The sequence below is a fragment of the Choloepus didactylus genome, chromosome 11, assembly GCF_015220235.1.
Source record: "Choloepus didactylus isolate mChoDid1 chromosome 11, mChoDid1.pri, whole genome shotgun sequence".
Taxonomy (NCBI): domain Eukaryota; kingdom Metazoa; phylum Chordata; class Mammalia; order Pilosa; family Megalonychidae; genus Choloepus; species Choloepus didactylus.
This window is the reverse complement of record NC_051317.1, coordinates 39,017,281-39,042,273: the sequence shown is the minus strand read 5'-3', so window position 1 is coordinate 39,042,273 and position 24,993 is coordinate 39,017,281. Positions and strand designations below refer to the sequence as shown.

Here is a 24,993-nt window from a genome sequence, read left to right as displayed (position 1 = left end):
AGTGTTTTGGAATTAAGTGGTATATATCAGGCTATAGCTCAGATTTCTCCAATACCACTTTAGGAGCGAGCTTTTTTGAGTCTGTTTTTGAATGTTATGATATCATCTTCACCCTCACCATCCTGGTCTTTAACAGCTCAAGCCTTGAAGAAATCCCTTTGTTGTAGTCTTAGTGGGATTTTGGGAGGAAGCAGAGCTAAATGGACATTTTCTGTCAACCGTCTTTACATGGAAGTGCTGCTGTGTCTTTTCTGTTTCTCTTTGGTTATTATCATGACTGCTACCACATAATATTACTACAATTGGCATACTGGTATACTGTCAGGCAAACACATGGGAAAAGAAAGAAAAATAGCTTCTCTCAAACAGTATTGCATCCTTAGATTTGATCTAGACTAAAGTGGTTAGTATACTTCTCTATTAAATTTTAATTACTTAATTTCTATAGATATTTTTATTTAATCTCTGTGTGAAACAGGAAATAACTTAATTTCCATTGACTGCTATTGACTTAGGGAGGATGGGCCCTTCTGCAGAACTGCCATCTGGGACTTGATTTCATGGATGAGCTAATGGACATAATTACAGAAACTGAGGTTGTACACAGCACTTTCCGCCTGTGGATGACCACGGAGGTTCATAAGCAGTTTCCCATTACACTCCTTCAGATGTCCATTAGATTTGTCAATGAGCCTCCCCAAGGCCTCCGGGCAGGACTAAAGAGAACATATGGCGGTGAGTTGGGACATGCTTGTATGTCTACAGGAGTTTTTGGAGTGTATGTTGTTTTCTTAAGAAATTATGACAACAGCATTAGCCAGGCTATAGTTACAGCAAATAGTACCATTATTTAACATGATGAGAAAGTGGTCACATCTTTTTAGTCATGCTCCATGTGGAAAACACTCTAACAATGTCAGGGAATCTGAGCCTATGATTCCCAGCTTATATTTTCCAAATATTTCTTTACTTAAGCCCATGCTGTTCTTTGGCTAGACACCCTGTCTCTTTATGTTAACTTCTAAAAATGATAATTTTATCTGTATGGTCCTTATTTTCCATATCTCAGACAGTAACCTCTTCCAAGAGAAAAGGCTGAATTAAAATGATAGCCTGGCTGGGTATCATAATGTTAGCTAAATTAAAACAACAACAACAACAAAGCAATAAAAGTAGACCAAAATGTCTGTGCAGTCACTAGTGGAACTGCCATTGCTTTCTTTTCATTTGCTTCCTCTGCCTCATAGTTTTGTGTCTGGGACTCTCGGTCATGGGAAGAGGATGATTTGTGGAATCAAAAAGCCTCTGCTGGTCATGTCTGCATCCAATGCTTGGTTTTCTTGGGGGCTAGTCACTCAAACAGCCTGAGTTTCAATTACTTCATCTGTGAAATAGGGATAATAAAGTCTATCCATGTGGATTGGAGTAAATTTTAATTAAGATAATGTATTTACTGTATTACATTTCTCTTTGAAATGTCTACAAAGAGATTTTTGGGGAGGTTGCTAACAAGGATTAATTTCCTTCCAATGTACAATGTAATGTGGGAGCTAGCATAGAGGTAGAAGGATAAGGCAGTAAAAATAAATGGTAATAATAATAATAGTAATAATATTTGGGGCAAGTGTTTGGGTAGTGGTGGGCTTCCATATATACTATTTTAATTAAAATTAAATTGTTGTTATTAATATTATTATTTTCATTTCTACTGCCATTATCCTTCTACCTTTGTTTTATCCCCTTAGGATACTTAAACCTTGCTAATAACCCCCCAAAAATATCTCTGCAGATTTTTCAGAGAGAAATATATTCTGGATGCCCAAAAGTTGAATTACAATTGTCAGGTGATTGTAAGAAAAATAATTCAAAATGGGTGAAGTTTAATCCTGAGAATTTACAAAATGATAGTTATAAAAATAATAGAAAATAAAGATGTTTGAGAACTGATGCACTTTTCCACCCTGTTGACCACAACAGGCGTGAGCCAAGACCTGCTGGACGTGAGCAGCGTGGCCCAGTGGAAGCCCATGCTATACGCCGTGGCGTTCCTGCATTCCACAGTCCAGGAGAGGCGCAAGTTTGGTCCACTGGGGTGGAATATCCCCTATGAGTTTAATCAAGCAGACTTTAATGCCACTGTGCAGTTCATCCAGAACCACTTAGATGACATGGATATCAAAAAGGTACCGCGGTGCAGACCGCCTCCCGCCGCTGAGCTTGTTGGCTCACGTCTACATACCACCTGCTTTAGGGGTGAATGGCCCAAGGGTGGTGATGTCTGTGCTTGGGTCACATAGCAACCTGGGTCACACTTCTTGATTTAAGGTAAAAGGTGGGCAAATTTTTGATTATCTTTTATTTCTCAAAGGTAAGTTGACAGTACATGTAAGAAAACCTCAGTGGGTCTATTGAGGACAGAGGTGAGGAAGTTTGTTTTTTCAGATCCTAAAGAAGGAAAATGGGAATGTAGCTGTAGATTACTTTTGAAGTGTGTGCTTTTTAAAGAAGTGCCTCATTTTTCTCAAAAGGTAAACTTTTTTTTCTGTTGGAACTGAAGAATGAAAATACATGAACGCAATAGGAGACAGTCTCATTTGAATCAGAAACATGAGCTTTAAGTAACTCTTCCTGTCTGCCTGTTTGGTTTTCATTCTGTACTTTCTCTTCCAATTACTGATGAATGAACACAAGGGTGAATGAATGATTGAATGACATTGATGACAATGAATACATGGATGTTACTTTTCAGGGAAAATATTAACAAGAAGGTAATCGGTTCTATGCAATTATTCTACACATTTTCCCAGGGGGTTTCTTGGACCACTGTCCGCTACATGATAGGGGAGATTCAGTATGGAGGAAGAGTCACTGATGACTACGACAAGAGATTGCTGAACACATTTGCTAAGGTTTGGTTCAGTGAAAATATCTGTGGACCAGATTTCAGCTTTTACCAAGGATATAATATTCCAAAATGCAACACAGTGGATAACTATCTTCAATATATCCAGGTTTGTCAACTCCAAAATTTTAGGCATGGAGGCAAATATTTGCAGCCATTTTAACTTTTTTGATTTTTAATTTACACTGTATGTTCTTCTTTTTTCAAATAAATTTTAATGGTGAGAGACACTAATGCCCCCATCATAGACCCTTTCTTCATATTTTGTGTATTCACCTGATACTTAAAGTGTTTATGTTTGTTCTGAGTGTGTGTTTTGGGTGAATCCCACCCCCATCTCTTTTAATGCCTCAATGAGGGATATTCTTTGGGGAAATAACAAATGGGCGTATTTAGAACTAAGGGACCCACACAAATCACTTGGAGCTCTCGGCTTGAAAAGCTCGGACTACCTCAATTACTAGGGCAAAAGCAGCTCCCAAATTCAATCGTCTCTGTTTTTTCAATCACTACCAATTAAGTTTGGTTCCTTAATCCTTGCCTAGTTGGAGCCTCTGGGTAGGTCCAAGGGTCTGCTTGGCATAACAGTTTCCTGAGACAGACTTTCTCGACCTCAGCACTATTGACATTTGAGGCCAGAAAATTCTTTGTTGTGGGGAACTGGATTGTGCATTATAGGATGTTTAGCAGCATCCCTGACTTCTAACACTTCCCACAGCTACCCGGTTGAGACAACCAAACATGCTTCCAGACTCTGCCAAGGGTCCTCTTGGGGACAAAATCACTCCTGGTTGAGAAACAGTCATAGAAAGGAAAAAGATTTTGACATGAAATTTGGGATAATGTAGGGGGTAAAATACCTCGTTTGTGCTTCAAGGTAACTAAATTTTCTAACTCTATACCTTGAATTCATTGACAGTTGTTTAGGAATCCCTTTTGCCTTGGCTACCTAAGATTTATCTCAGAGTGAACAAACTAAAGCACAGCTCCAAAGGGCTAAATTTATCAGCATACCTATGTTTTTTTTGATATATAAATGTTATAAGTTTGTCATATATCATCACCTGTATACTTTTATTAATTCAAATCAACAAATTTATTTTCTTAGCTGTGCTATTTGTGATTTTAAATCATTAGCACTGAATAGGAAAAACATTTATGAAGGTATAAATTAAGGTATCCCTGCACATAATATTTATTTATATACATCTCATTTCACAATGAATTTGAGGTAGCTCATAAGAAGATATTATGTAAAAAAGAATAAAGTAAGAGAGTAAAAAGGAGTGAAAAATAGGAGTAAGACAATAATGAAGTTAAGGTTAAGAATCACATGTAGGAGTATATGTCAAATTGTAAGCAGATTTTCTTTTCTTTAAATAGCTAAGGGAGTTTTTCACCTGTTTCTTCTGATTTTGACTCCTTTGCTCACCATCTCTGGATGTCAATTTTTTTTCCTTGATTGTTGCTGTCTTAATATTTCTCTCTTTTTCCTCCTTTTTGGTCTTTCTCTTTGGGAGAGTACAATTCCCACTTGAGAACTTATTTGAGCCACAGTTACTGAAACTGTCATTTCTTGGTGTCTTACAAATGTTACAACCATTCATTGCATGATATTTATTTAAACAACTGGCTTGAATTAGATTAGATCATCAGAAAACAAAATTTGAAGCTGCAACTCCCTTTCCATCTTGCATGTTATATAAAGATCATCTCTTTGATTAAATTTTGCTTGTGGCACATCTGTTAAAGAGCCATGAGTCTATAAGCATCTTTCCAATGTTATTTTCTTCAAGACAACTTCTGATTCTTTTTTTTTTTGGAGAATTATTGAGATTTGTAGCCTGACAGACACAATTGAGATATTTTGTGTAAATGCTTATCCTAATAAGCCTGTGCTCAGATGATATAATTGCTTGAGCAGCCTGTGATAATCTTGGGTGTTTGTTGGCCAGGGCTTACCGGCCTACGACAGCCCCGAGGTGTTTGGCCTGCACCCCAATGCTGACATCACCTACCAGAGCAAGCTGGCCAAGGACGTGCTAGACACCATCCTGGGCATCCAACCCAAGGACAGCTCCAGTGGAGGGGACGAGACCAGGGAGGCCGTGGTGGCCAGGCTGGCTGATGATATGCTGGAGAAGCTGCCCCCGGACTACAGCCCGTTCGAAGTGAGTTGATGAAATCCTGACACGGTGTCAGCTGTGGGCCTGTGGGTTTGGTTGGGAGAATAGGATAAAGGAGGGCAGAAAAAGAGTGTTTTTGTTTTTTAAGAAAACAATAAAAAAAACTAGCTTCCTGAAAAACCAGAAAAAAAGTTTTTGAATCCATGCATGTCATTGTTTCAAAATAAAAATAATAAAGAAGCCTGATGAGAATATTAACATTTATAATTAACATCCAAGTGTGTACTGATGGGTTAGGATTGTTTTCCTAGAACCTTCTTCTGGGTCCTTTACATTGTTATTTGTTCTAAGGAAAATAATGTATTCATAGAGGAAAACGCCTGATTTTTTCCAAATTAAAAAATATATTGCATTCTTTAATGCACATCTCAAATTCCAGGCCTCCTTACTTTAGAGAATCTGCATTTACACCTTGACTGAGCTGCAACTCACTGTCATCATGAGTGAAAATAATGCATTTTTTAATCTCATTAATTTTGAAAATCAGTGTTTTTTAATATGTGAATAAATTCTAAGCACAATTGATTATCATGAAAGTTACTTTTAGACATTTTAAATGCAAATACTGTGGAAAGATATAGCCTGATAATGTTTTATCCTTTTTTTAATTTGATAAAACCAGATGGAAGAGGCTTACTTTCCAAATAGTTTTAAGAGATGACCTAGACTGACCGCTGGGCCCTCTTGGCACGTAGCACCATGTTCATTTGTCTATTGCCCCTTTCCCACCTGGTTTTCAGAAGGAAAGGCACAGCATTTTGTTTCTTTAGCTTCCTATTATTTCCCACGAGGCAGGCCATTTCAGCTGCTAATGCTACAAAGTGAACTCAAGGACTTATCATCAAGGGAATAACTTCCCTTAGGAGAATCTACGATCACTTGCTTGGGAAGATCAATATTGCTATCAACTTTCATAATCATCCTTTTTATTAGCATCTTCAAAGAGGGCATTCATGTCTAACGGTGGTTGAAATATTTTGGAAGTGGTAAAATAACCTAAAAATATAACAACAATTACATAAACACTTGTAAGTAAGAGGGTTTCGAAAAGTGTCCATCCTTCCACCAAAGTTACCCATGCTACCCTATGGTAAAGGCATTCAGCCTAGCACAAGATCCGATATATGAAAGGCTCTCAATAAATACTTGTAGGGTGAAGATGAATGAAGGATGCCATGAAAGAATGAATGCCTTGCTGGAAAAAAATCAGACAACCTTTAAAGCAGAAGTCTATCTTCTTGAGGCTGAAAGCAAAATGGTTGTGTTCATGTGTGTGGGTGTTTGATGTGCGCCAGTAAAATGACAACTTCCCAATACATGGAGCTGTGATTTGGGAGGACTGTGTGGTTGAGGTCATGCATTTTATAGTCTGTGAATTCATGGCTGCCTGTTCTTTCCAACGTGGAATGAACAAATTGGGCTGGTCATCTCACAGATGTTTCCTTTCTTTTAATTTCTTTATTTTTCTGGCAGTGAGAAAATACAGTCTTATTATTTATGGAATTGTAAAAATTCAGGCCTTTGCAGTAGCCCCAGGGCACCAGCTCCAGAAAATCATTTGTAGCTGTCTAATTCTTAACGTGTATTTTGAAATGTCTACACGACAGGTAAAAGAGAGGCTGCAAAAGATGGGGCCATTCCAGCCAATGAACATTTTCCTCAGGCAAGAGATAGACCGAATGCAAAGGGTTCTTACCCTGGTCCGAAACACCTTGACTGAGCTGAAACTTGCCATCGACGGCACCATCGTCATGAGCGAAAATCTACGAGATGCTTTGGATTGCATGTTTGATGCCAGAATTCCTGCTCGGTGGAAAAAAGTACTTATAAGGATGCTCTTATTCTATATAATCAAATTGATGTGGATATATGTAGTGGGCACGTGGAAAGCTTGTGAGGATAATTTACTTGAAAATGCGCTTTTGCTTAGGGCTTAATCTCCTTTTAGCCCCGTATTTGTAGATGGCAGGAAGGGAAGGAAATTATTTAACATATCCTGCATGTCAGGAGCTGTACTACACATTTACATGCATTAATTTTATTTAAACCTCACATTTCATTGCCTTCATTTAACATAATGGAACTGAGGTGGCGAGAAGTTAAATGTTTTCTTGGATTGCACACCTGAGGAGTCCAAGAATCAGGTTTTAAACTTGGACTTTGGCGCCAAAGCCCATGATGGTAGTTTTGTTGAAGGAAGTGTGCCTGGACACACAATTTAAGTCATACCAAGGATGAAAAATTTCTCTTGCTTTATCTGTAGATTTCTGAGTGTATATATCTCAAGACAGGAAGATAATAATTTAATAAGCAATAATGCTAACTGATTACCTGTTGGTCATTGTGCTAAATGGCAGATGTGGTTTGAAGGAGTCATTTTTACTTGGAAAAACAAAATGAACACCTGAGTGTTTTTGTAAGTAGGAAATTATGTATATCCTAGAGAGAACATTTGAAGGGATGGAGCCATGATAACCTCCTTTTCTTTGTGCTGTGTGCAGCTGTGTGTGTGTGTGTGTGTGTGTGCGTGTGTGTGTGTGTGCATGCACGTTTGGGGGAGTGATGTAAGTCAAATTGCCAGGATCAATTATGGTGGAGAAAAGAGATTCAAAAGGGTAGGAGATGTTGCTGTCCTTCTATCCCATGTTTCCTTAGAAATCTGGGTCTGGTTCATGGCTTCCATTCCACCTGACCACGGCCATCGCCTGGGGTGACTCTGCACGCACAGCATGAACTCATCAAATACTGGCCTCCCAGTTCACTCCCCAAATGCCTCTGCACCCCAGATTGTCACTTCCACACCACTTGATAACTGCATGTGCTCTACCATACCTGGCAGGTTAGGAGGAGGAAACTGGGGGAAAGGAAGGTAGAACAATGTGGAGGGTTCACCCATTTGAAATCTCAAGTTCTGAATTTAAAGTGAAACCAGTCTGCGCAGCTGTGCAAGTTTCTCCAGCTGGCCTCAGCTGCCTGGGAAAGGGGAATAGTAGAGAGTTTGGTGTTGGACTTTTCCAGGCAAGTGCGATATAAGGAGACAGCTTGATTGTTGATGATATTTAATGGGGAGATTATAACAGTGGAGGAGAAGGAGAAGAGGAGATGGGACAGAATTTATACATGGGGAGAAATTAATGAAACCAATGAATTGAAGATCATGCATAAGTCAAAGAACAGTATCTGAACAAGTAAACTGTACAATAGGAGGTCATGGTTGGAAATGGAATGTGGCTTTGAAAATCTTGGAGGGTGGAGCATGTTGAGATTTTTGGAGGGGGCTAGCAATTAGCTCCCTCCTCTACCTGAAGGCCAAAACAATTAAGAGGTGAACAAGGAGGAGGGCAGATTGGAGCAAAACCAATATAATGCTATTGAAGAATGTGGCTTATATCTTCAAGCATGTGAGTTTTCTAAAACTGAACCCAGAATTAGACCTACCAGCAACACTGCCCTGGACAGGCACTCCTTGCAAAGACTTCCGTATGAAGCTACAGCACGGAGGAGCAGAGCAGAGTGTGTGTTCCCTGCAGGCATCTCAGTCCCAAAAGAAAACAGGGAAGAGGCTGGGCTTCGTACAAGTATCTCCATCTTTCTTGCTGCTATGACTTTCCTTACTATCTGCTGCCCTGTTGCTAAACCAATGAGTTCTTTACAGCAGCATCCCAGTTATGTTTCTTGCTCACAAGTTGGGAGCTCCACTCTTTCACACTGGGAGGCACCTGAGGAAGGTCTTGCTATGTGGTAGCTGCATCACCTGGAACTTGTAGCCTCTGAAATCATCAGAGCAGAGGGAAGAGAGAAATTGACAAGGCACATGGGGTCTAAGTGACCACACCCAGTCCATGGATCAGATCTAGATGCATGGACCCAACCTAGCTGCAAGGGAGGCTGGGAGGTGTCGGGCGCCACATGGGATGTTTGATGGAGACTAACTCTCTCTGCCACATGTGCTAGTCAGATAAGTCTCTTTACTTCCTCTGGAGGGAGGGGACTGCAGCATAGAGAGGAACCGGAGTGTAATGTAAATGGAGCTTTCTCCTCTTGGAAGGAAATATCAGGAATGGGGCAAACGCCCCTGCCCATGGGAGTGTTTGATGATGACAGATTTAAGGTGTAAGTGTGGGAGTGGGTGATTGAAATGGAATGGACACAAGGTTCGCTGGCGATCAGAAAGTCATGAGATAAGAAGGTAGGGTATCAGATGGGTCAGGCACTTAAATGTGGACGTCACCAAGAATGATGGAGAGACATTAACCCAGCATATGGGTTATAAGCATGGACTCCAGAGCCAGACTATGTGCTTTCAAATCCTGTCTCTGCCACATCATAACTGTGCAGCCTAGGCCAAGCTACTTGTCTTACTGTGCCTCACTTTCCTCATGTGTAAAATGAGAATAGTAGTATTACATTATTCCTAGGGTTCTTGTGAGGATTACGTGAGTCAATGATAAAGTGTTTAGAATATGTCTGGCATATGGCCAGTGCTAGGTAAGTGCTTGGGATTATTATTAGCAAAACCATACCCCAATCATTACCCACCCCATCACCACCACCACCACCACCACCTCCACCACCACTACCACACCACCACTACCACACCACCACCACCACTGTCACCACAACCACCACCATCACCACCACCATCACCAGTGTCACCACCATATCACCATCACCACCTACTACCATCACCATCACCACCACTGCCACCACCACCATTACCGCCACCACAGTCACCATCACCACCAACACTACAATCACCACCACCACCATCACCACCACCATCAATATCACCGCCACAGCACTATCACTACCACTGTTACCACCATCATTGCCACCACCACCACCACCACCATCACCACCACCATTACCACCACCACTACTGTCATCACTACTGCCACCACCACCACCACCACCCCACCATCACTACCACTATCGCCACCGTCACCGTCACCATCACCATCACCACATACTACCACCACCGCTGCCACTGTCGCTACCACCATCACCGCCACCACTGCTACTCTCATCATCGCTGCTGCCATCACCACCACCACCACCATGGCCACCATCACCACCACATCACCACTACCACCAGCATCACCACCACAATCACCACCACCACAGCTACTACCACCACCACCACCATCATTACCACCATGACCACAATCACCATCCTCCTGATCCTTTTTGGGCCAGAAGCCAAATTTCTTGATGAACGAGAGGAAGTAACTAGTAAGTGACAGAAATAAGTATGGGAAGTATGTCCAGATAGTATGAGTCTCAAAGGAAAAGAGCATTGTGAGGTAATGATCTGGCAATAACTGTCAGAAACAAGGTCATCCACTCCTCCCCTAGAAGGCTGTGGAGTATGAAGAAAACAGTAGCTTACATTTTGAGAAGGCTGCAAAGAGGGCAGTAAGTCTTCAGGGGTAGCGAAATTTCAGTTAAGAGAAGAGACAGAGGGAATGTTCAAGGAAGAGCAGGAGAATCTGGGGGTGTTTGCCGATCTTGAGGCAGAAACTGTTGAGGGCTCAGTGGAAAGACTTGAGAGGGTAGGAGAGCTGGGGCATAGGGTCAGATGGGGGCAGTATACAGAGATCAGATTGCATGATGCGGTGACAGACTTGGCCTTCTGGAGGTGACTTGGGTAAACAGGGAGAAGAGATGTGATGAGATTAAAACTGATGGTCTCTGTTAGTGCTGAAGGCTTAGATCTGACAGTGGGGCCCACAGGCAGTGCAGAGGAATTGCTGATGCTCTTCCTGATGTCTGCTCCATCCAACTTGATGTCACCACCATCCACCCCAGGTCACTCAGCTTGGACACTAAGAATCAGCTTTACCTGATGCCTTCCTTTCCTCACCAGCAATAAATCCACTTCCAGGGCCAGAGGGTTTCCTGTTTGAGTTGCCTCTCTTCATTGCCAACAACAGAGGGAGATGCTCCCAGGGCATTGCCACTGCAGGCCCATTGCCCCCAAACCAGCTCACCCGGCTGGGTCAGCACCTTTGAGGCTCAGGAGCAGAGATCCTGGTCAGGAGGCATCCTCGTCCTCACCTGAAAGGCTTGCCAGGCCCTGGGGAGCATAAACATGGCTTTTTTAGTTAGCACACTATCCTAGGGCCGCCATGACAAAGTACCACAGAGTTGGTGTCTTAAAAACAGAAATTTATTGTCTCACTGTTTTGGAGGCTGGAAGTCTGAAATCAAGGGATCGGCAGGGCCACACTTCCTCCAAATGCTGCAGAGAGGATTCTTACTGGCTTCTTCCAGTGTCTGCCAGCCCCAGGTATTCCTGGCTCTTGGCAGCCAACTCCTCTTTCTGCCTCCACCTTCTTATGGCCGACTTCTCTGTGTGTCTGTGTCCCCCTGTCCTAATTTCGCTCTTCTTATAAAGATACCGCTCATACTGGATTTAGGGTCCACTCTAATGCTGTGTGACCTCACGTTAACCAACTTCATCTGCAAAGACTATTTCCAAATAAGGTCACATTTTGAGTTCCAGGCAAACATGAATTTTGGGAGGAATTTTTTGGTTCAACCCAGTACACACGCCTATAAAGATGAGGATAGAGAAGTTACCTAATCCTTAATCTATAATATTTTTATACGGGTTCTTATTCTCTACAAATTATTATCAGTCTTTGGAATCTCAGTGGTTCTTGACAAATAGGCAAATTAATTGCTAAGGTATTTGAAATTCAAGTGGTATACCTACCCAAGTTGATTACTACATTTATTCACACATAAAATATTACAGTTATCATAAAATGTTATACAATATAATTCAGAGATACCTACCAGTGCTGCTGCTACTAACATTAATGACATATTTGTGCCAATTGTAAGAATGAGAGTTCCACACTCAAATTGAGGGGAAATTTGAGAGCGATGAATGCAATTAATTTGTATGTGGTAAAGGGACTTGGGTTTCCATTTTTGTCCCATCATCAGGGGAAATAAAAGTGCATTCCAAAGGAACAAAAACTCCATAAAACAACTGTTGTATACCTCATTATAAATGATAAGTGGAGAAGGGCTTCTATGATTGTTATTCACAGAATATATTTTTAAGTGTTGATGAATTACCTTGGTGAGACCGTGAGCATATTTATGTAAATAGAAATCCTGTCTCATATTGTATCTACTGAAAATGCAACCTAAATAAAAATAGCGGAAACCTGTTGAATTTAATTCAATTAATTGTTTTGATTCATTTGCAGCAGAATCAGTGATGAGTATATTAGTATATAGAACATAAAGCTATTGACATCAGACATCTTGACTAACATATTGAGTTCTGTGTATTGATCTGATAGTCAGGTGATGATTAGCTGATTCTATCGTGTCTTAATGTCATTAGTATCATTAAGGAGGAAGAATAATTTGAAAACCTTAAATGTCAGAACCCTAGTGATATTTATGTCTTAGAGACTTTTATATTCTAAAGGTAAAATAGGTATTTCATAATTTTTTTGTGAACATAGCCAGTTATATAGTAGAATTAAACCTTTATTAATCAGTTGTTTTAATTACACTTTTTTAGGCATCGTGGGTTTCAAGTACACTGGGTTTCTGGTTTACTGAACTTATAGAAAGAAATTGCCAGTTTACCTCTTGGGTTTCCAATGGACGTCCCCACTGCTTTTGGATGACTGGCTTTTTTAACCCCCAAGGATTTTTAACTGCAATGCGACAGGTAATAAGTCTGTTGTGGCATTATAATTGTCCTCTACAATTATGATTGTAAACCTCTACAAGGTTTTCTTCTTTCATTATAGTTTTGAAGAATATAATAAGACTGAGATTTACTGTCTCTTTTTGGCATGAGCAGTTACATTGTCATAAACGTAAATCTGGCAACTTGTTCCTTAGACGCTTAGTTTGAAATTCAAGCTGTTTATTTGCTATTTTTATATATGACTGTGTTTCTTTTTAAAGTAAAAGACATGGTTAAATTAGGACATGGGTATTGTTTATGCAGGAATTATTTTAATTCTTTAAATACTAGTCTACTTCCATTGAGTTTGGATAATTGGGGGTTACACTTTCATCATTATGTTCTTTACATTAGGACTGACCCCTAATTGCTCCCTTAGTCCTTGCTTTTGTTCTTGCCCCAAATAGGAAATAACTCGTGCCAACAAGGGCTGGGCTCTGGACAATATGGTGCTCTGCAATGAGGTCACCAAGTGGATGAAGGACGACATTTCGGCCCCTCCCGCGGAGGGTGTCTACGTCTATGGCTTATATCTCGAAGGAGCTGGCTGGGACAAGAGGAACACGAAACTCATCGAATCCAAACCAAAAGTGCTCTTTGAGTTGATGCCTGTCATAAGGATTTACGCAGAAAACAACAGTAAGTTATCTTGCACATTCAGTGATGTTGGGCATCATTGGGTTGGATGATGTTATAAATGGGATCTCATTATTCTTATCATGTAATAGGGATTTTACTGTTTATCAGCTAGCTTGGCATTCACATCCATGTTTAATGAACACTGTTGACCTCTAGACACTTTCTTGAATGCTGCTGGGGAGGCAAAGGATTGTAAGATAGTTCTTGCCTATCTAATAAAGCAGAGACAGTATGTTTGGATACTCATGAAATGTTAACACTGATGAGATAAGGAACAAATGTTTGGTAAAGTTAGTAAGTGATAGGGGAAGAGGGTGAGATAACCATGAAAGGGTTGGGGACTGGGTGTCAGGAGCATTGGGTCCTGGACTCAGCTTTGGAAGGGTGGATCCGATGTGGCAGGACAAGTGGTGGAAAGAACCTTTTTAGACAGGACTTTACAGGGTTCACTTGAAGGCTCTATGAGTTTGGAAGTTTGAGGCAGGTTGTGAGATCCAGATTGAATTTAGACGTGTTTGGCTTATTCCCTTAGCTCATGGCAAAATGCTGGATTCCTATTTCAACTTATAAATGTAATCACACGTCCATGAAGTACATACGTTATTTCTAGTCTGACAACATTGCTAAAACTCTATTTGTTAAGTCTAAAAATACCTAAACTGTTTTCCATTGTTTGGCCTGATGTTTTCTGGAGCCTTTGGGTTGCTGCATTTCACTCAGCTAGCGTGTCCTCAGCAATAACCAACTTTCAATATGTGAGAGAATTCCCGGTTCATTTCAGAAGCATAAGCAGTAAGCTCTAGACTTGGTCATGATGATGGATCCCAAAGAAACACTGATTTTATGGCAGAAGCAAAAGAAGTTTTGCTTTCAATAAGTGAAAGAAGAAAATAATCTCTCTTTAAAAGGCAGCCAGCAGTGTCCCTACCCTTTAGGTAAACAACATATTGGGAAACATGCATCAGGGAAGAGACTTTATAAACTGTGAGTATTGATATTGTAAGCAAACATTTACTACATGCCTGATACGGACCAGCCAAGACCTTAGGTGCTAGGGATGCAAGGATAATCACAGATCCTGCCCATGGCCCATGAGGGATTCAGTCTAGTGAGGTAGACCAATAAGTAAGTAAGTAATTAGAATAGAATTTGACAAATGTCAAGACGGAGATTTACACAGGGAACCCAGAAGGCTTCCGTGCCTTGGAGGTTCGGAGAGATTGCTTTTGAGATGTGGTTTGAGGACAAGAATGAGATAAAATTTAACTACTTGTTAAATTACACTTGGAAAGTTATTACTTTTATGTAAATATGTTAAATTATACAATCAAAAAATAATTAAAAAAACAATAAAAAGAGGGGCAGAAACCCTGTTCTCATGGGGTTCTTCTTAAAGATGGGGGAGGGTGTTAGCCAAAAAAGAAGCAAAAAACTAGATGAACAAGCTGATTTCATGTAGTTCTGGCTTCTGTAAAGAACACACACACACACACACACACACACACACACACACACAAGATTTTGAAGCTGATGGGTGTCATGACCAGATTTCCCTTGTAGGAGGCTAATTCTAGCAGCAGCGTGGATGGAGGATTGAGTAGGAGGGGCTGATGGGTAGGCACTCAGGTAGAGGCTATTCTAGTCATTTAGGCAGGTGATAAAGAGCTGAGGCAGTTTTTCTTTCTTTTTTTTTTTTTTTAACACAGTCATTTTAAAAAAATTGTAGTATATGCAGATATTCCTGTAGACTTTTACAGAGACATTCCGTGTGTTTCTCATAATGACCCTGAAAGCTCACTCTCCTTATCTGTATTTCATCTTTATTTTGGCACTAAGATGCTGAGTTTCAAGAGGTTAAGTGACTTGTTTATGGTTATCTGGTTACTCAGCAGTAGAATTAGAATTTAAATCTAAGTTTATCTGACTCCAAATCCAGGCCCTTCTGCTATGTTATCTCCTCCCAAATGTAGCTCCAGGATTTAGAAGACGGTCGAGCCTGGGACATTTGGGCATCTACTGGTTTCAGTTGGAAGTCAAGGCTTCCAGGTGAAGGAGTTTGTTCAGGTAGGAGAAGAAGATGGGGTAGGGGTAGAAAAAAGAGAACTGACATTTGTTGAGGGCTTTTCATAGGTGGTTTTGACACAGCATCTCATTGCTTTATCTCTGCCTGGCAAATAACAAGCTCAGAGAAGTTATGTAATTTCTTCAGGGGATTAAGGATTATCCCAAGAGAGAACTGGTGTTTAAAGATGAAGGAAAAGGAGCCTGAGAAGGAGACAGTTAAGCTTCAGATAAGAAGTGTGAAGATGCAAAGCACAGCCCTTGGCACATGGTGTTGCTCTAAAGATCTTAGCTAAATCTGAAAGAATAAATGTGTTTCCCTGGGCTTGTGCAAGCGTTTAGGATTTATTAATTCTGTAGTTTCTATTTATTTACTGCTAAGGTAGTGGAAACTCATGGGGCACTGATTTTTGTTTTAATAGAAATAATAATCAAATGCTCTTTTGGCTGAAAAAATTAGAAATTTTGTTTTATCATATCATCACATATTCTAAAAAATACTTCCTTTATAAAATGAAGGAAAAATCTTTCTCAAATGGAGGTAGGTGATACCTTTTTTTTTCTTATTACTAAACTATGAAAGTTCTTTGCAATTTGGCATTTCACATCTCAGTGTGGTAGTAATAAAGTAATAATTTTATAATATAAGCAATTCTTTATTATTTTAGAACAGATTTTTATAGAACTGTTTCTTGCCCTGCTGGGCATTAGTCAGTGGTGAAGTTGAATAGCAGCAGGTAAGGAAGAAGATAAAATAAGCAGAAGGAACTAGTGACTGATAGCAAAGTATTGAAAAGAATAAAAAAAAACAAAAACTAGCTCTTTTTTGTTTCAAAAGAAGTTGGTAGAACTTTGTTTTGCCAAATAGCTTTGTTGCTGGAGGGATATTTTTTTAAGTGATAGAACACTGTAGTATTCCTGCTTCTCTTTTCATGCTATTGATCTAATTTTCATTCAGTTTTGGTAATTGAATATCAGGGCTATAATTGAGGTAAAGAGGTGTAGCCTTGTTAATGACCAAAGGACATTGAAAGTGTAGCATTTTAAAATTGGAATTCTTACAATGAATGGTTTTCACATTATTGTGAAGGTAAACTTCTCAGTTAAAAGAATTCATCTTTGAAATTTAGAAATGGCACTGATTTATTTGTTTTCAAAAGCAAGCCTAGATGTTGATTTTAACTCTAAAGATGGAGTGAGGAGTTTATTTTATTCATATGTCTTGCTTGGACATCATTGACAAGTCACCAAAATAGTACTAAATTCACCACACATATGAATGCCAGATAGTCCAGTCTCAAAGGAAGGTGAAAGGAGGTGTATACAGGTGCGATTTGTCTCTTTGTGAATTTACTAGAAAGAATAATGCTTTTAGAGGAGCCTCCGTGCTGTTGCCGATGGTTGGGAAACGGTGATTAGGACACTTCAGAGATGAAGCGAGACATATGTGCACCTCTGGTCCCTGGTCGGGTGTGGGAGGGCCTCAGGGTCCCTGCAGCTAGTGGGGAGCCTCCTGCCAGGGAAAGGGGACTAAAGATTCCCCGTGACCCACCCAGATCCAAGACTGCGCCGACGTGGGGCTGGGGGTGGGAGCAGCCTTGGGCCACGACCCTGACTCCTGAGCCCCACAGCATGGAGTCCACTTTCATATTTAAACCTGGAACTCCAGTAAGGTCATGGGAAATGTGAGTCTGGGGAATTTGTTTCAGTGAAAAGGTAAGTGTGTATATGTGTGTGTGTGTGTGTGGGGGGGGGTCTCTGTGTGGAGAGAGGGAGAGATAAGGGGGGGGAAGAGAAAAGAAAAATAGCGTATCAAGGGCATCTACTATGTTCCAGGCCTTCCCATATATTAATTTATTTAATCTTTCCAACAACTCTGCAGATGCATTGTCCCCATTTTACAGATGGGAAAATCGAGGTTTAGAGACATTAGGTAGTTTGTCCCCAATCCCTGGCCACCAAGTGGCAGAGCTGGTATCGGGATCACATTTGCCTGCAGCGAAGCCATGCCAATAGCTGGGAACTCCTGCGGTTAGTGTTCTAATGAAGACTGTGTATTGTCCCTTGGCGCCTGGGATAAAACTAGCGAATAAAGGCTCAACTCCAAGTGAGAGATGCTCTCTTGCCTATTGAAGTCGTCAGTGTATTTTTCCTAGGTACCTGGTGACGCAGACCATTCGCAGTGGGAGAGCACAGCACGGGCCTCTGCCCTGGCTCCCCGTAGCATCCCCCGTCCCCCATGCTGCAGGGTGAAGCCTATCGCTCCTCGGCCCTAATGGGGAGGGGGCATGTGTTCTCAGGCAACGGATAGAGAATCAGGAGCAGAATATTGGGGCTGCTCTCCTGACTTCATCACCCTAGTGATTAGTCAGGGAAAGGGGTCTGAAGAATCCCCGTGACCCAATACGCCTCAGGTTGAACTTGGCTATCCAGTTGTCTCTGGTTCATTTTCCCATCTTCCTGCAGACACTGAGGCCAATATGCATAGGACGTCCCTAGAATTGCAGCGATAAAGCACAGAGGCTGGGGATCCATTCTGACCACGTTTGATTCTTAGTTTACACTTACAGCTTTGTGTTTTCATGCAAGGAATTCAGCTCTTTAGGTTCCAGTTTTCTCATCTGTAAAATGGATTCAACAGTATTACCCATATGCATGGTTATTGAGAGAATTAAACTGACAGTTTCCAGCACATAGTAAGCACACAAAACATTCTATTGTGTGTTTAACGCATATGACTGTTGAAGGATTAGAAGAAATGCCATGTGTAAGAGGGCACTGTCAAGCAATTGAAATGCTATTAGAAAAAGGAAGGTTAAATAAATGAATGGTTTTATGGTAATATAGAGTATCTCCATGTGATTTGGTTATTTTGGATATTGGAAAGAATGTCTGATGTAATGTCATCCTAAAATTTGGATGAAAAATGTAGGCTAGAGAGAGAACTTACAGTTAGAAAATAAAATTCCCCCAAGGCTTTGTATTAAAACCTTTAGAATGCTAAAGTATATACAGCTCACCGATTTATACAACCTCTTTTCTCTGTTCCTCCTTCTGGAGCCCTAAGGCTTTAAACATATTTAGCTGATTTGTTCTACCTACCTAGCATGCTTATTTTCATCTTCAAAGTTATTTATCTAACCGGCAGTACTGGGTTTGTGTCATTTGTCTATGTTGTTGTTTAGTGTCTGTCAGCACTTTCACTCTGAAATTATATTTTCAGTGATTTCTAATCCTGGTGCAGAAGTTTGCTGCCTGCTGTGACTTGGCATGGGCACAGTCAGTTCAGAAGCAATTAAAAATAAATAAAACTGGATAAATATTTCAGAAAATTTATATTATCTGCTTATCAAAAAGAATGCTATGTTTTTAAAATTCCATTTTGCTTTTAGAATTAAAATCCAGGAAGTAGAAAACTCCCCAAGATGTAATTATCAAAATTATCGTTGGCTTCAGATATCAGATTCCAATGGCTTACTTTAAGGTTTATAAAATGATCGTGAGTTAAATTTGCAGCAAAGAAGAACAATTCGTTATGTATTTGTTATATGTTTTAAAATCCTAGGATTAAAGGGTGTAAATACATCAGCCTAATTAGTATTAATTGCTTTCCATAAATTCACTATCATTTCTCTTGATCAGAATTTTTCATATCTTTGCCTAGTTATTATTACTGATTTCCTCATGGTAATTGAGAAAATAACATTCGGACTTTTTTTTTCTAAAGGTGTTATTGTTTTAGGTTGTTCCTTATGATTAGTTTCATAGGATTAAGCAAACATATAGTTTGAAAGTTCTGTAAAATTCCTATGACTGTTGTTGTTTTTGAGCAGGGTTTCTCAGCCTTGGCACTATTGAAATCTTTTTGTGAGGGCCGTCTTAGGCATCGCGGTATATTTAGCAGCATACCTGTCCTCTCCCTTTAGATGCACATAGTGCCCCCTTATTTGTGACAACCAAAAATGATTGCAGACCTTGACAAATGTTTCCCCAGGGGGAGGAGGTGGGGGTGGGGGGCAAACACCCCTGGTTAAGAATTGCTTCATTAGAATATTTATTTCATGTTAAACTCTACATAAAATGTTATGATATTCAAGTGTTTAACTCATTCCAATAAAATTAATTAAACTTTTAGCAGAGGTGTAACAACACATGGTACAGCAGCTGGAGGGTTCTATGGAATCAAATAATGAGACATTTTGACTTCTGACAGTGCCTTGCTTTTATAATTTGTTAGAAAATGCTAAATGATTGAGTAAGTTGGTCTTGGGAAATAAACTCAGTGACTTTGATACATTAACATTGCATTTAGTAAGTTTCTGTTTGTAACACTAATTTGCCAAAGCAAAATTATCCCTCTTAGTTAAATGTGATTTCATTTCAATAATTATGTGAGAGTCACACTACTGAATGGGCCTTCCAGAGAAGTACAAGGATTGGTGGAGACATAATTTTTGTCCTTAAACGCTTTATAATCTTGAAGAGAAGATGAAATAATACGTGCCTGCCTGAGATGGGTGGTATGAGAGGTGCAGATAATTGACTGTGGGCAGAGTGGGTTTAACATGAAGCTAATGAAGCTGAAACACCAAGGCTTCTCACAAATAGAGGTCCCTTCCAAGGCTACATTTGGTACTTGTAATTTTTTGTTCTATGTATTAAAGAGGGCTTCCAAATTGTATACATTTAGGGACCCCAAACACCTGGATCATGGAAAGACAGAGAGCCTCTGATTAGGGATCAGGGCATTTGAGGACAGACACAGAAAGACTCACAGACTTGCACACGCACAGTCAGAATAAGCTTGATTAGAAGGCTGATCAATTGTCTTGCATTGTGAATGTGGTTTTGGCAACTGCGCCTATTTTGAGTCCATAAAAGGTGAGATTGAATCTCGGTTGCTGAGCCGTGCCACATAGGTGGAGAATTCACAACACTTGGTAGGGAGGGGAATACCCTCTGTCTTGTGTGTTAAAAATGTGACTTGGAGTATGGCACTGAGAGTTGACAGAACTTTGAGATTAATCTCCAGGTCCTGGATGTCTAATTAAAAGTGATTGGCCCCTGTGTCAAAGGCCAGCCCTAAGGGAAAGGGAGATAGTGGGTGTGTTGAAGATTGGGAGGTGGGTAGGAGCCTGTAAATAAAGGGGAGAGGATGGAGGGGACTGTCTGAATTGGCAGGAGGAAAAGAGAGGAGGAAGGAGTGGGCATCCATCACTTCCTGTGGGAAGTGATTACTGTCAGGGCCGTGGGCCCGGGGCCAGTGGGTAAGCCTGAGGACAGCTGGGTGCCCTGCTGCACCCGTGGACACCTCCGGTAGGCTCTGCTTTGTCTCCAGGGAGTGACTTGTCAGGAAGAATTCCCTCCTTCTGTTGTGCTTTTCTTACCAAACCTGTCTCTCTTTGGAATGACCTTCGGAATGCACACACACGGCTTTGCACAATGCTTGGGCTGTTTAAATTTGAAATTCACCAATTTCCTTTCTTCGTGAATTTCTTGTAGCTTTGCGAGATCCTCGGTTTTACTCCTGCCCCATCTACAAGAAGCCAGTTCGCACGGACTTGAACTACATCGCGGCGGTGGACCTGCGGACCGTGCAGGAGCCCGAGCACTGGGTGGTCCGGGGGGTCGCCCTTCTCTGTGACGTCAAGTGACAGAGCACAGTGCCCGCCCCTCAATCCTTTGTAAATGAAGATCCGAATGATCATTCCTTGCTGAGTTCTGGGCAGTATGTAAATCAGGTGGCTCCTGCAGAATGAGCGAGCTGCAGAGGTTTCCCCCTCTCCTTGGCTGGATGCTTACACTGAATCTGCTTCATCATTACTGATCCATGAGTGTACTTGTTGAAAAATGTGTTTAGTGATTTAAAAGTAAAATTCACCACTTTCTAATGAAGTGCACCTCTCATAACCACATAATTTTTTTTTTTTTTTTAATTGTTGGAACTCTAAAGACTGACCAGGTTAAACAGACAATATTTCCCTAAAGGGCATTATTCTGTTAATGTGGTTCTGGTGATAGCAGAGTTGTCTCTGGTAAGAAGGCAAATTTGTGTTGATTTTGCTTCTGTTGCCTTTTGCATTTAGGTCAGGTTAAGAGATATATTTTCACGGCTGCAAGTAGTCAATTAAAAAAGTTTTTTTTTCTTTAAATGGTAGGAAATAGAATAACGGGTTAAGACATGAAAACATGAGTCATATAAACTGATAGAATAAACATATAGAATAATGTTCAACCCCACTGGTAATTAATAATGAGACGCTAATTGATATATCTTATAATAAAACAATTTAAAGCTACAAATGAATTGTGAGTTCTTTGTAAAGCGGACACACTCAAAATTGCTAGAACAATGTAACTGACCCAACCTTTTTGTAAAACAATTAAAGTATATAGAGAGCCATAAAAATGTTCACATGCTTTGATCCTTCCTTCCTCTCCTAGAAATTTATACTAAGTAAAACGCACAAAAGAGTGAAAACAAATTATATATAAAAATGTACTTGTAATGGAAAAAACAGAAATACCTTAAATATTCAATAGTTAAGGCTATGATTAAGGAAATTAGGATATATTAGACAGCCATGAAAAACAATATTGAGGATTCCATTATATAGAAATGGCAAACACATAATAACAAGTGAAAGATACAATGATAAAATACTGAGTTTGCTGTGTTTATAATTATAAAATGTATTTGCATATGGACAAGGCAAGAAGACAATGTGGAAAAACAAAAACAGGCAGTTTAGAATAGTAAAGGCAAGGACTGCAGGAAAAAATTTTGGCAGGAATGAAAGTCTTAGATTGTGGGTTTTGTTAGTTAAGACAGATATTATCTAAAGAAATTTTCAGTCATTTTAATTTTAAATTACGTTTCTAAATTATAAACCACATCTATAACCTATTGACTACAATACTTGAACAGTATTAAATTAGAATTGTGCTTTACATGGTTTACAAACTTTTGGTTAGCATTAGATCTGCATCACTGCAAGTTTCTGTTGATAGAGTTTATAGAGGTAGGGGGTATGAGCAGACAGCTTTAAGTCCCTCTCCCTGGGCTTTGTTCTGCTTATTATGATGAAAGTTCCGCCTGATGTTTTATGTGACTCCCACTCACCTTGGATGATACTGTTTTCATAAAAGCAGGCTTCTTCTGGTGTGAATTACTATATCTGTTGATTGGTGTGATTTGTGTAAAATGATCATTTTATTTTGAAGAACAAATAATGAAAATGTAAAAATGATGAGAATTAATAAAAAGTTGTTAATGAACTTCTGAATTTATTTGAATTCTCATTGTTATTTGTTAGACAGGTGTAGGTGCCATTAAGTATCCAGAAATAGGCTTTCATAAGTAGATATTTTTAATCAAGGAATTTGAAAATGTATATAATGACATAATATTATATACATAATATATAACATATATAATTTTGTGATTGTACTCACTTCAATTCATCCTTACCTGTTTGTGTGTGTGTGCAAGTCTTGGAGGCCCAAAATTGAAAAGGACACCAGGAAAACAACCCCCAAGTTTTAGGAGCTGATTCAATGAGGAATGTCTCTGCAGCACAGATGTGCTGAGTGAGGCCCTTTCTACTTCAACTAGCTACCCCAGCTCCTGCCCACCTCCTGGGCATTTTACTGAATGTGGTGGGCAAGGAAGGGCCAGTCCACTGAATCTGCTGGTGATGGAGAAATTTGCTGATTGCCTTGGATATGGCAAAACTAGCAGTCTTGTGCCATTGCAGTGATTAAGATGTCTTTTCATCTGTCTCAACATGGGTTGATTAAAAATTTATGTAAAAGGAGTAGTGTCTTAGTTTGCCAGGCCAATTCCACACATTGGTGGCTTAAAGAACAGGAATTTATTGGCTCACAGTTTTGGAGGCTAGAAATCCAAAATCACGGTATCTGCGGGCCATGCTTTCTCTCAAGTCTGTAGCTTCTGGTGGTGGTTGGCATCCCTTCTTGGCCTCTGTCATGTGGCCAACACTCTCCTTTGGCCTCCTCCCGTGCCTTGTGTTCTTGGGTCAAAATTTCCTCTGCTTATAAGGTTTCTTGTCACACCAAACTAAGATCCACCCTGATTCAATTTGGCCTCATCTAATAGGATCTTCAGAGATCCTCTTTACAAATGAATTCACATCCCCAGGACCGAGGGTTGGGGCTTGAACATGCCCCTGTCTCTACCACAAATGGACTCTGAAAATAAGTGATTATTCAGGTATGTAATTATATGTAATTCCAGTTTACAATAGTATAATGAAATATGTGTGAGATTTATAGTAAATGATCTAAAGATTGTGGATTAAGTGTTACGAAGGAAAATACAGGGTACCGCGTGTGAGAATAGCAGGGGAGACTGTAGCCTGTCAGGTGGGTCATGGATTGGCAGGCAGACGCCACCCTGCAGCCTCCCACATCTTTTTAACTGAGGAACAGAACGTCACAGTGGTAGGGGCTACCCTGAGCGGAAGCAGCAGCTGCTGCACACCCTAGCCTGGCTTTTCCCTGGCCCTCTGGTTCCCCTGTGCATCGTGCAGCTGCATGTGGCCCTCTCTGTGCAAGCAGGGTCATTCCAGAGCTGAGAAGAAAGGGAAAGTTTTGCCACATAAAGAGCTTTTATACTTGGAGCCTACATCCCCATTCCAGGAAACTTACCTCAGCCATCTCTGAGAATCCCTTGAGGGACGTCAGCAAACCCTGAACAAGTCAGCATCGGTGAGGCTGAGTTCCCATCAGGGGGCCAGGCAGACCCCAGCTAGGGTGTCTGGAACCCTCTTTTCCTGCAGAGACCTGATTTGATTGGGCCCTGAGGAAAGGCTGCTCTGAGGAGGTGAGCTCGGAACTTAGATCCGAAGGAGAGGGGGAAACCACTGCACTGGGCCTGCCGCCCTGGTCCCTAAATGGAGACAGCACAGAGCTGTGAGGAAAAGTGACAGGGAGACCTGGCCTGGCATGGAGCGCTGGAGATGGCTGCTTTCTAAATGAAATTTCAAATCGTGTCATGATGGCTCCCAGCCACAGCATAATGGAAATACTGTGTTTCTAAGTACTTGGAGTGAGGAGTACTTTTTTGCATTGTGTTATTCGCAGTGGAAAAATCTTGTAAAAATTTAATACTAAGAGACATGATAAGACAAACCACATTTTATAAATGAGTGGCTTACAGGATTATGAAGTATGGACAAAATACATAGCATTGACAAAGTCTTTTTCAGTGATAAATTTTTGTTCAATGTTGCAGCATTATAAAAAATAATTTTTAGAATTTTCATGTTTTTCTTTGCAGTCCCATTTTTTACATCTGTATTTTCAGTTTCTTAACATTATTCCTTTTCCTAAAATTGGAATCATTCTCCCTTCTGTAATTCTGTTTCTTTTATTCTCCATTTGCATATTCTTATTTTCCCTGTGTAAGCCATTCCTTTGATTTGCCCTTCACAATCCATAGATATACATTAATGGATCAAAAA

At 40.3% G+C, this 24,993-nt stretch overlaps 1 protein-coding gene across 1 annotated transcript in view; it reads left to right on the top strand.

The window, feature by feature from the left end:
- The window catches only part of DNAH5 (dynein axonemal heavy chain 5), a 249,075-nt gene extending 226,319 nt beyond the window's left edge, over positions 1–22,756 (top strand). Inside the window, exons 72-79 of the mRNA XM_037799237.1 lie at positions 516–735; positions 1,978–2,183; positions 2,808–3,011; positions 4,858–5,073; positions 6,696–6,908; positions 12,635–12,787; positions 13,216–13,447; positions 21,011–22,756. Of these exons, the coding sequence (XP_037655165.1) occupies positions 516–735; positions 1,978–2,183; positions 2,808–3,011; positions 4,858–5,073; positions 6,696–6,908; positions 12,635–12,787; positions 13,216–13,447; positions 21,011–21,162 (1,596 nt within the window). The 3' untranslated portion in view covers positions 21,163–22,756. The remainder of the gene's footprint in view (positions 1–515; positions 736–1,977; positions 2,184–2,807; positions 3,012–4,857; positions 5,074–6,695; positions 6,909–12,634; positions 12,788–13,215; positions 13,448–21,010) is intronic.
- The last annotated feature ends 2,237 nt before the right edge of the window (positions 22,757–24,993 follow it).